Genomic DNA, 13,272 nt, shown 5'->3' on the forward strand with positions numbered 1-13,272 from the left:
TGATAGTATAAAGCAGTGGTTCTCAACCTTCCTAATGCCGCGACCCTTTAATACAGTTCCTCATGTTGTGGTGACCCCCAACCATAAAATTATTCCTAAGACCATCGGAAATATGTGTTTTCTGATGGTCTTAGGCGACCCCTGTGAAAGGGTTGTTCGACCCCCAAAGGGGTCCCGACCCACAGGTTGAGAAGCGCTGGTATAAAGGCTAGAGGCATCCATGGAGACTAGTAGGGCATTGGTCGGAATGGACAGATCGCGCAACATGGAAATTAAGTGTGTACTGTCTTGTATATATGAATCCATGGTCCTCACTAATGGCTGTAAAAAGTGATCCAAATAAACTGTCACAGGTTGACACATCTACCATGCCTGCTACTTATGTCCCTTGCCTGCCAGTTGACCTTTATATACATTGTGGGTCCACATGTATACCCAATCCCTATTCTACCCTATTCTGATCCTTCTGCGGTCATCACCATGGCAACGGCAGTACTCTTTGCCTCCAAATGATGACGTTTTTACTTACTGGTACCGGTGGTTACCGTGGGCTCCTGGCTTATTCAACTCTGTTTGGTAGCATGGATCGGGTAGGTTTTTTTCTTTTGGTTTTTTTCTACTGATTCTGTTCTTCTCTGGCCATATCCTGACTTGATACAATTTGTGCCTGAAATGTTCTTGTATTTTTTGCCACTGCTACATTTGTGTGCTTTACTTATGTTTCACTTTACATCAGCAATAAGTGTCTAGAGGATTTGTTACACTCTCTTTTCATGTTTGATCTACCATTTTATTATGCTTCTCCTTTCCTTTTGTATATGTGGTTTCCATGGTTATGGTCGCTAGGTTTTGGCTCCTTTTTTGTAGTGGGCTATTTAAGGGGTGTTTGTGCACAGTCTTTTGGTTTGTCCCTTTAGAACAGCGCTTCTCAACCTGTGGGTCGGGACCCCTTTGGGGGTCGAACAACCCTTTCACAGGGGATGGCCTAAGACCATCAGAAAACACATATTTCCGATGGTCTTAGGAATAATTTTATGGTTGGGGGTCACCACAACATGAGGAACTGTATTAAAGGGTCGTGGCATTAGGAAGGTTGAGAACCACTGCTTTAGAAGAACACTTACACTTACAACTAGTGTTCGCAACGTTGGATTAATAAAGATTTTTTGTTCTTACCGAATAAAATACAGCCAGCACCAAGGGTCTTGTGGTTCAAATAAATATTGGTGTATTATAAATGCATGTACAATCGACGTTTCTGTCCCCTTTTTCAAGGTACAAATACATACAAGGTGTAAGTGATGTGCTTCCATGTGGACTTTTTTTTTATATATGTATATGTGTATATATATATATATATATATATATATATATATATAATAGAAAGAGTGCTGCACACATAGGGACTTGAAACGTTGGAATTTTTTCAATAAAACCACTTTTTCTTTTGTATCAAGTCCCTATGTGTGCGGCACTCTTTCTATTATATTTTTGTTTTTGACCTGCACCAAGGGCATTTGGACTTGTATAGGGTGTGCTCCTCCCTGTATACTATATATGTATATGTATATGTATCGGAGCAACAGCTGGGTGCTGACAAAAATAAGAAATGTTTTTTACTAGTATTGGACAATTTTCGTCTATTTATTTGTTCACATTTCCTAAATCTCACTATGAAATTTAAATTATTTTTTACAACACGTTAGTTTTTATCACATTATAATTGTGGGTGGGTTACTTATTTTCCCTATTAGTATGTAATAGTTAATCTTTATGCGTATTAAAGTTAATGGTGATATTTATCATCTCAATTTTTAGACATGACATGTGACTTTGTCATGTGTCTTGATAGATTGACTCATATGTGTTTTAAAATTATATTTCACTATGAGCTTTGCCATGTGGCTTACTACATTAATATATATGGGATATGTCCTAGTTTATGCACTATCATGAGTTTAGATAAGTATTGAAGTTAATGGTGATATTTATAAATTCAATTTTTAGACATGACATGTGACTTTGTCATGTGTCTTGATCGATTGACTTATATGTGTTTTAAAATTATATTTCACTTTGAGTCTTGCCATGTGGCTTACTACACTGATATATATGGGATATTTCTTAGTTTATGTATTAGCATGAGTCTAGATGAGTATTGAAGTTAATGGTGATATTTACAAACTCAATTTTTAGATATGACGTGACTTTGTCATGTGTCTTGATAGATTGACTTATATGTGTTTTAAAATTATATTTCACTATGAGCTTTGCCATGTGGCTTACTACATTGATATATATATGGGATATGTCCTAGTTTATGTATTATCATGAGTCTAGATGTTTGATAATTATTCTATTTTTGATCATATGGGGATTTTTAAGTGCCTGATATTTGATTACACTTTGCACATGCTATTGAATGGGTTAATGTTGTATAAACACTGATTGGATACTGCGGGTTTTTAACCTGACACTTCACTTCCTGTCTATCATCCTGATGACGATCCTGTGGTGATCGAAACGCATAGATGGTATGCTGAAATAAATCACTGAAATGATTGATGCTATAGCTGTGTGAGTGCTTTCTACTGTTGAGAAAATATTAAATAATCCTTAAAGGAGAAGGAAAGGTAAAAACTAAGTAAGCTTCATCAGAAAGGTCTATGTAAATACAGCTATAAGTACTCGCAGAAAAGCTGCACTAAGTCCTCTATCTTCTTTTGTGTACACATGTACAGTACTTTGGTATCGGACTTCTTAGAAAAATCCTTCATTCCCCAGGGCTGGCTCTCTCCCTTCTCCTGCTCCCCCCTCCCATAAGAATTCACTCTCTCTCCCATCAGAATGTGTGATCTGAGCTACCAGCAGCTAGAGCTGCAGCAGGAAGCTATGGAGACCAAGCTAAAATGGCAGCTGCTATCTTAAACAAATGGAGGGAACTTCTAGGGCTGTTTTCTCAGGTATGGTAAAGGTTTTCTGCGTTTTTAGCGTTCTAGCTTGCACTATTGTGGCTAATCTTTTGGCAGTAAAAGTAAAATGTCAAAATGACTTTCCTTCTCCTTTAAAGCTAAATTGGAAAACTAATAAGCACTCAAAAAAAGAAATTAATAGGAGCCAGATAATGAAGGCTTTCCTTTTAATATACCCAGTTCTAGTAATTTAGCTACTGACGCGTGGGTCACTCAGGAGGAAATTCAAAAGAGACTTGAACATGTAAAGGTAAACAAAGGTCCAGGACCGGATGGGATTCATCCCAGGGTATTAAATGAGCTGAGCGCTGTGATTGCCAAGCCTCTTCACATAATTTTTCAGGATTTGTTGAGGTTTGGCATGGTGCCGAGAGACTGGCGAATTGCTAATGTGGTGCCGTTATTTAAAAAGGGATCTCGTTCTCAGCCTGAAAACTATAGGCCTGTTAGTCTGACATCAGTAGTAGGAAAGCTTCTGGAAGGGGTAATAAGGGATAGGATAGTTGAATACATTGCAGTTTTTAATACTATTAGTTTGTGCCAGCATGATCTTGCCAGACTAATTTAGTCGCCTTTTATGAGGAGGTGAGCAGGAACCTTGATGCTGGAATGGCAGTTGATGTCATCTACTTAGATTTTGCTAAAGCGTTTGATACAGTACCTCACAGAAGGTTAATGATCAAATTGAGGAATATTGGCCTAGAACATAATATTTGTAATTGGATAGAGAACTGGCTGAAGGATAGATTACAAAGAGTGTTGGTAAATGGAACATTTTCTAATTGGACCAGTGTGGTTAGTGGCGTACCGCAGGGTTCAGTCCTTGGTCCTTTGCTTTTTAACTTGTTTATTAATGACCTGGAGGTGGGCATAGAGAGTACTGTTTCTATTTTTGCTGATGACACTAAATTGTGCAAAACTATAAGTTCCATGCAGGATGCTGCCGCTTTGCAGAGCGATTTGACAAAATTGGAAAACTGGGCAGCAAACTGGAAAATGAGGTTCAATGTTGACAAGTGCAAAGTTATGCACTTTGGTAGAAATAATATAAACGCAAACTATCTACTGAATGGTAGTGTGTTGGGGGTTTCCTTAATGGAGAAGGATCTAGGGGTTTTTGTAGATCACAAGTTGTTTAATTCCAGGCAGTGTCATTCTGTGGCTACTAAAGCAAATAAAGTGCTGTCTTGTATAAAAAAGGGCATTGACTCTAGGGATGAAAACATATTTTTGCCTCTTTATAGGTCCCTGGTAAGGCCTCACCTTGAGTATGCGGTGCAGTTTTGGGCTCCAGTCCTTAAGAAGGATATTAATGAGCTGGAGAGAGTGCAGAGACGTGCAACTAAACTGGTAACGGGGATGGAAGATTTAAGCTATGAGGTTAGACTGTCGAGGTTGGGGTTGTTTTCTCTGGAAAAGAGGCGCTTGCAAGGGGACATGATTACTCTGTACAAGTACATTAGAGGGGATTATAGGCAGATGGGGGATGTTCTTTTTTCCCATAAAAACAATCAACACACCAGAGGCCACCCCTATAGATTAGAGGAACAGAGCTTCCATTTGAAGCAGCGTAGGTGGTTTTTCACGGTGAGGGCAGTGAGGCTGTGGAATTCCCTTCCTAGTGATGTGGTAATGGCAGACTCTGTTAATGCCTTTAAGAGGGGCCTGGATGAGTTTTTGAACAAGCAGAATATCCAAGGCTATTGTGATACTAATATCTACAGTTAGTATTACTGGTTGTATATATAGTTTATGTATGTGAGTGTATAGATTGGTAATTATAGGTTGTGTGCTGGGTTTACTCGGATGGGTTGAACTTGATGGACAATGGTCTTTTTTTCAATCCTATGTAACTATGTTACTATGTAACTATAGAAAGACAGAGATATCCAAGAGAAAATGGCGATTGAGAAAATCTCAGTTTTTGCTTACTTATCCCTAGGGATACCACCAAAGCTGGAGAAGTCACACCCAGGACACCCAGGGCTGTGGTCTCAAATGTACCTACCCTGTATCTCAATTGTAGAGGCTAATTTAACCTATAAGGGCTCTGGCACACGGGGAGATTAGTCGCCCGCGGCAAAACTCCCTGTTCGCGGCGGGGCGATTTGCGCGAAATCGTGCCGCCGTGTCTGCCATTCCGCCGGCAACTTACATGTTCGCCGGTGGGATGGCAGGGGGAAGGCAACTCGGGGAGATTAGTCGCCCGCGAACAGGGAGTTTTGCCGCGGGCGACTAATATCCCCGTGTGCCAGAGCCCTTAAACCCACAAACTCTGGTACCTTACAGATAAGTAAGACTAGATTTTAGATTTTAATCAATTAGAAAAAGGCAAATTAGCCAGTTAAAAGGTCATAACACACACAGACTCCTACTATTACCCCAAATTGCTACCACAGCATGTGGTTAAAACTCTAATATTAAAAAGTTTTAGAAAAATGTCTGTATATATAAATGTTATAATATAAAATATGGCTTTTTTTTTTTTTTTTTAGCTATATTCATTTTTAGGGTTTAGTTCTCCTTTAAAGTAAAAAATCAGAATTAAAAAACTATTGTAGGTCATGCAAATGTTAAAGGAGAAGGAAAGGCTAATAAAGGAGTTAATCTCAAGCTGCAGGCATACCTTTAGTTGTCTCAATAGTGCCCTTAAGTCTCCCCATATTTCTCCCGTTCAGATGATCAGAAGCCAAACAGGAAAAAAAAACGCTGAGCTGTGTAAAGAAAGTTCCCATAAAGCCTCACTCCTGCACAGAGACTGAGACCAAGTGTACATGCTCAGTTTGTAAGACTATGAGGAAGCTTCCTGCTGATTGGCTCAGATCCACATTCCTAAGAGGGGGGAGTGAGTTCTTAGCATTCTTGAGGGAGGGGGAAGCAGGAGAGAGCAGAGAGCTGCGTGTCTCTGGCACATGAATTCCAGACACAACTAATCTTTTGAACTGAGAACTTGTGCAGCATTTCTGTAAGTGCTTATGGCTGTATTTACATAGACCTTTCTGATAAAGCTTACTTAGTTTTTTACCTTTCTTTCTCCTTTAAATATACATTTTAAATCTGCATGGTTATTTGTTGTAGTAGCTATACTGTAGTAGATTATGGCTTTTATTTTACTCTCTTAATTTTTGATTAAATTTAGTATAGAGTAGTTTTTGGTTTTTTTTATTTTTAAGACCTATTTATATTGTTTATTTACTAAATCACTCAAGGTTCCATGTGTTTTAACAGTCATGTTTCATGACACAAACTGGAGTTTCAATACCCATAACTATAGATGTGATTTAAGAAAAATGTTTTGTTTAAAACTTTAAACCTGAAATATTAACAATTCGCTCTAATTTGATTTTTTTTTTGTTTTTTTAGGAAGTCTGCCTTACAGTTAAAAATGCAAAACAACGAAATTCTAAAGCCTGCCAAGTACTTCTCGGAGTTGGAAAAGAGTGTTTTACTAGCTCTGGTGGAAAAGTATAAGTATGTCCTAGAATGTAAGAAAAGTGATGCTCGAACTATTGCCCTAAAGCAGCGCACATGGCAGGCTTTAGCCCACGAATATAACTCCCAGCCCAGTGTGTCGCTTAGGGATTTTAAGCAGCTGAAGAAATGCTGGGAAAACATCAAAGCTAGGACCAAAAAGATTATGGCCCATGAAAGGAGGGAAAAGGGAAAACTTTTTGGCCCAGAGTCTAATAGTCATCAAGCACTGAAAGAAAAGGTTGCAAGTATGATTCCTGAGCAGCTCTATTTTGTACAAAACCAGCCCGATGATGAAAGAGGATACAATCATGATACTTCCAACCAAGGTAATAAAACTCACTAATGATATGAGATAGATCCATAGTAGAGCAGTGATGGGGGCTAAGCTCAAAGGGCAGTAATGGTGAAAATGTGAGAAAGATTTGCTCTCCTGCATACACCAGAAAGCCCAACTTAAAGGTCAGTTAGGGGGAGATTTCAGTTAAATGTGTATTTAAATGTGTACTGTATTTGCTGTCCTAGACAAACAATAACTGAATGATAAACCAACATTTTTAGTTTTACTAGACATAAAGAGCTTTGTATATAAGCAACCCCCTCCATTCACATTTTTAACTTACAGATAAGCATAAGTGCATTATGCAGGGGGTTGATCTGTTCACCGGTGATCTAATTAACTACCTTGTTTTCTAAAAAAAAAAAAATATAGCAAAACCATTGATTTTTCTATATTAAACAAATCTGTAATTCTCTGTAACTCTTGAGCCAAGAGTGATTCTTTTTTTTACAGTATAAAGAACTAAAACCATTGTATTCTATGCAAGTTATCTGCTATTTCCTATGTAAATATGGGTCCATATAAACCGTATTAGTACTTTGTAACAGTACAAGCACAGTTTTTTTCCAGGCTAATGTCACAAGTAGGTTTGTGCACCCGTTGAGAAAATGCCGATATGGCCTACATACTGGCCCATGTCTGCCCATCATTACACACACTTTTATGTCTGTCACTAGACACACTAAGGTAGTGGGCCATATTAAACGTTTTGTTTAGAAGGAGAGATTGTGATGTGACATGTAACATTACTCTTAAATGAATAAAAAAAAAAAAACTCATTTGTTGGTGTTAGTTGGCCCATAAGGCTCTGTGCTTATAGCCAGGAGAATCACTTTCATTCCAAATCCATTTTAATTTAGTAGCATATGTAGTTCCTGATAGCTAGGTAACATATTTAAAATATTAATGAATGTAATAGTTCCTGTTGAGTCAAAGGCTAATATCTGTTTTTATCTAATTAAATTTTAGTCCTTGTTAAAATACCAGATATTAAAAAGATTATATATATTATATCTGTTGTTCAGCATTTGAAAAAAAAAAAAATCATATTTTTCAGAGGTTTTCATCCTGTAGGTGTGGACAGAGCCATGAGTTACATTTAACCCTCGCTTACGGTCATTTCACAACTAAAGGACATATTCATAAAAGGATGAAAATAGAGCTGCCAAGCCAGGGGGAAACTTCACACCTCTTTACTCACTTACTTATATAGAATACTGTACAAATATGCACTTATCATATGAAAATAAAGGGTCCCATGCATTATACTCCTCTAAATATAGAAGGATTGTGCATAGGATAGTGCACTAGTCCCGCCCATCTGTTCCACTTCCTACTGCTTCATTTCCCAGGCTGTGCAAGGGGGCCAATCAGCATCTAGGCTGACATGATAGGGAACTAAAAAATTTGTCTTTTGATTGTGTGACTGTGTGGCTGTGATTGGCTATCTCCCTCCTACTGCGCTTTTGGCAGGGACAGTTAGGACATGCCCACCCCTCACTTGAAACAGAGACCATAGCAGATCTATTGGGAGCTCCGATATTGGGGCCATTTTTAGAGAGAGTATTAATTTTTAGCTCAAAGTAAAACCAGCGCCATGTATTATTCATAATTGCCTACAAGATTAGTTGTTTTTATTTAATTTATACAATATGGCTCCTTTAAAATCTTATACAAGTGAGTACACCACTGTGGAATTTCAGTCCTAGGGCTGTCCCCTATTGTATCTGTATCTGTTCTGTAAAATGTTCCCTGTAACCCTATTGAATCTTAAGACAATGGCACTCTTTGTGGGTGGGCTTAGCATTCACGCTCAGAAGAGCAGCAGGTAAATCATTTGCATTGAAATCAATAGGGAGAGTTTACTGGTGTTTTGTTGCTTAGCCTTATACTTATGTTATAAGAAGAACAATAATAAAATATAAATCTCAGACTCACCCCTTCTTAATTGCTTTTAGTTAGCCAAGGGAAAACTAGAGATGGGTGCTGGCCAAATCAATGCAGTGCTCCACACTGCTATAACATCATAAAAAGAAGAAAAGCCGCACTTCTTCTCTAAAAAACAGTCCTTTATTTCTTAAGTGGCTACTGTGAAATAGACAGCCTATGATTAAGGGTCTTTCCCAAAACACGTCAGGCTTTTAGATAGCAAATGTACAATCATGGGAAAACATATTTTTTTTTAAAATTCACCAGATAATAGAGCTTCTCCAGCTGAATCCTTCATTAAAATCCGTTTTTCAAAAACAAAATCAGATATTTTTCAATTTAATTTTTGAAATATCACATAGGGCTAGCTATAGTCTCCATTTCCCCAGGGTGCCACAGCCATGTGACCTGTGCTCTGATAAACTTCAATCACACTGTAAATCAAATCACTTTTATTGTCACTTCATATTACTGGTACAGTACATGTGAGTGAAATTCTTGTTCACAAGCAGCAGTGGAGTACAAAATATACAATAAACATGCACATGAGTAGGCATGTATAATGTATGTACAAAATATAAGAATGAGTGCACATGAATAGTGTCGTAGTGTTGCTGAATTTTCTATGAAGTGTTAGTGGTCAGTGTTCAGCAGTCTGATGGCCTGCTGGAAAAAGCTGTCCCTCAGCCTGCTGGTTCGGGACCGGATGCTACTATATCTCCTGCCTGACGGAAGTAGTTTGAACAGTTCGTGGCTAGGGTGACTGGAGTCTTTGATGATCCTCTTCGCTTTCCTCAGGCACCGCTTCCTATAGATGTCCTGGAGGGAAGCTCGCCTCCAATTATCCTTTCAGAACACCGCACCACTCTCTGCAAAGCTTTGCGGTTGTAGGCAGTGCTGTTGCCGTACCAGGTAGTGATGCATCCATTGAGGACACTCTCAATGGCACAGCGGTAGAAGGTCCTGAGGATGCAGGGGCTCATGCCGAATTTCTTCAGCCCCCTGACTAAGAAGAGGCGCTGCTGCGCTTTCTTCACTGTTTTGTCCGTGTGAACTGACCATGTGAGATCCTCCACTAAATGCACACCCAGGAAATGGAAAAAAAAAAAAAAAAAAAAAGTCACACTTAGTGAATTTTTCATTTTTTTGAGAATTTTTGTAAAGCTTAACAAATTTTCCGCCAATGCGAAATGGGACAGATTCGCTCATCACCTAACGAGGGGTTCCGGACTGTTTCAATTATTTTAAGTCACGGGAACCCCTCAGTGCAGCTTCTAAAATGTTTACCTATAGGAGAGGTGGAATTGACATCCTCATTAGAGGATATATGTTCTCTTATTTGACTTTTCAAGGATCTGTCTATGGCAGTTTAAAACACTCTAATAGGTTTACAACTCCTTCAGTATTTCAATTATTTTTAATTTATACATTTTTATGTGTTACATTAGATCTAAAATATGCCTCTGTTAAAAGAACAAGTTTTGCACACTCTTCCGCAGGAAAATTTCCCACACTACATAACCAATTAGATTTGTCATGTAGGGATACTTAATTCACCACACTAGGTGCAAGTATACTACCAAGGGTTGTAGCCTTACATGATACACATTTAATTGGATGGGACTGTAATATTCAGTTTCAGTCGAGAATTACTAGTAAACATTTCTTAATAACTGAATTCAAATAAAACTGTTAGGTGATGGACATACCAAATAAATCCAATATCCCAAAGACAGGGTGTCTATTAATATTAACATTTATTTTTAAAGCACCAACATATTCCGTAGCGCTGTTCAATAAGTGGGTTTCATACATTGGACATACAGAGTAACATATAAAGCAATCAATAACCGATACAAGAGGTGAAGAGAGACCTGCCCAAAAGAACTTACAATCTACAAGTGTCTAATTACTGTTACATACTGTTAGCTTTGAGTATAGTACTGCATGCTGAAGGTTTTATAAAAACTTTAGTTCAGTGGTTCTCAACCTTCCTAATGCCGCGACCCTTTAATACATTTCCTCATGTTGTGGTGACCCCCACAAAAAGACCTGGTGCGCGCAGCCACGCCCCAATTGCCACACCCCATTTTTAAAATAGTACCCACGATGGCCCAATAGACAGCACCCCCATACAGTGCCCCCCATACACAGTGCCTCATTTGCCCCCATAAACAGTACCCCCCCATAGACAGTGCCCCCAATTGACCCCATAGACTATGCCCTCAATTGCCCCACAGACAGTAGCCCCCATAGAAAGTACCCTCCATACACAGTGCCCCCCATACACAGTGCCCCCCATACACAGTAGCCCTCCTTACACAGTAGCCCTCCTTACACAGTGCCCCCCCATACACAGTACCCCCCATACACAAAGCCCCCCCATACACAGTGTCCCCCCTTACAGTGTCCCCCCATACAGTGCCCCCATACACAGTACCCCCCCATACACAGAGCCCCCCAATTGCCCCCATAGAGAGTACCTGCAATAGAAAATTCCTCCACAGACTTCTTGCGGCTCCTGCTCCTTATTCGGCTCCTCGTACGGCGGCGACAGGACCTTTTATAAGGTTGCGCCCGTGCGTACGTGTGACGTCACACGTACGCACGGGCGCAACCTTATAAAAGGAACTGTCGCCGCCGTACGAGGAGCCGAATAACAAGCAGGAGCCCAAGAACAGACGGTGCCGGAGCGGTCGGCTGCAGCCAGCGCGTCCCGCTGGCCTGGATTGTTTAATCCGGGACAGCGGGACACGCTGTAAAAACCGGGACTGTCGCGACCCCTGAGAAAGGGTCATTCGACCCCCAAAGGGGTCGCGACCCCCAGGTTGAGAACCGCTGCTTTAGTTGCTATTGTGTGCAAGAGAACATCTTCAAAGAGAGTAATATCTAAAAAAGGATTGCCCGTCAAACAAGGAGAAATTATTATTCCAATAAGAATGCAAGTGCCAATACAAAAAGATCACTAGTATAAATCTGAGCAGTTTTAAGCATTGTCAAATTTGAATGTATACCTTTACTACTTGGTATAGATGTTTAGAGATTTAACATCTAGGGTCACCCAAAGGTAACTTTGATCTAAAGATATTTTGTAACATAACATGCTCAATAAATGTCTTGTATCTCTAAGGTAGGAAATTTGTTGAATGGCATCAACCCAATCAGATAATCCACTATTAAAGGAAAACTGTACCCCCAATGTGAATACTTAACCAACAGATTTATATCTAGATTTATATATACAGTTTATATCATGTTAATTGACCTATTAAAGAATCTCACCACACTAGAAAATAAATATATATATATATATATATATATATATATATATAATATAATACCCTTTTACTGTGAATCCTATAATCCCAGGAGGCGGCCCTTAATTCTTAAAATTTTCTATTTAGGATTACCCAATAGCACATACTACTAAAAAAGTATATTTTTATAAAAATGGTTTATTTAGATGAAGCAGGGTTTTACATATGAGCTTGTTTATGCAATATATTTTTATAAAGACCTACATTGTTTGGGGGGTATAGCTTTCCTTTAAGAGACCCGATAGAAGCTACTATGGGTCTGCCTTCCGGATTCTCCATTGACTTATGAATTTTGGGTAGATGATGGAAGATGGGAACAATCTGGTTCTCAGGTAATTATCCTGATCTTTTTCATCCACAGCTCCCAAACTAATCGCAAAAGGAAGCAAATTACCTAGCTGGTTACGATATAAATTTTGTTGATTAGAGCTAAGGGTTTCTTTAAGTTTCCGTATCCATAAGTTGGTGTTTAGCTTCTGCTAAATATTGGCTGGTATTTAAAACAACTACACTCCCTCCCTTATTCAGGACAGGATTTGTGATGAGGCCACAAAGGCCTGGGCCTAGAACGGCATAAATTTAGGGGCGTCATGCCGTCCAGCCTCATGTAAATGTTGCTCGGTGCTCACATACAGAATACTGGGGACGGGACGTGCAGAAAAACTTCAAAGCGCTCTGTTCCCAGTGCTCCGTATGTAAGTGTCACGGCTGGTATCCCAAAACTCAGAGCAGTCTCCAAGGGCCCGGTCTCGGCTCACGCTTCCGCCTATAACCGCCGCCTTTCACGCCGGGAGGAGCCCTTCGCTACTCGGATGCCACCAGGTCTTACAGTGAGAGACCCAAGGAGAGAGTTCTGAGCAGGCAAGGGAACCAGAACCGTGTTGCAGGGAGAAGGGGTACAAGAATTCGCAGTCAGAGGTCAAGCCGAGGTCCGCAACGTTCAGAGAGTGCAGTACCTAATGTACCTAATCGGAGTCCAAAGGAGTAGTCAGAGGTCAGGCCGGGGTCAACAACTATCAGGCACCGCGGTACCAAACAGAATCCGGAAGAGTAGTCAAATTCAGGCATAGGTCGGTTCAGGCGGCAGTACAGGACAGGTCAAGAACAGGCAAGGGTCAAAACAGATCAGAAGCACAAGAATAACACACCCAGGAACTAACAGGAGGTAGACCTACGTTGGGCAGGGATTACAAGCTAAAATCGCCTTAAATATTTGAATTTGGCGCCATAGTGACGTCATGCG

At 39.8% G+C, this 13,272-nt stretch overlaps 1 protein-coding gene across 3 annotated transcripts in view; it reads left to right on the forward strand.

Moving 5' to 3' along the window:
- msantd3 (Myb/SANT DNA binding domain containing 3) overlaps positions 1-13,272 on the forward strand; it is a 91,082-nt gene that overhangs the window by 22,800 nt on the left and 55,010 nt on the right. For all 3 annotated transcript variants that reach the window (XM_018094659.2, XM_012964722.3, NM_001016739.3), the window contains 1 exon segment: positions 6,336-6,772. In XM_018094659.2, the coding sequence (XP_017950148.1) occupies positions 6,358-6,772 (415 nt within the window). In that variant the 5' untranslated portion in view covers positions 6,336-6,357.

The sequence above is a fragment of the Xenopus tropicalis genome, chromosome 6, assembly GCF_000004195.4.
Source record: "Xenopus tropicalis strain Nigerian chromosome 6, UCB_Xtro_10.0, whole genome shotgun sequence".
Taxonomy (NCBI): Eukaryota; Metazoa; Chordata; class Amphibia; order Anura; family Pipidae; genus Xenopus; species Xenopus tropicalis.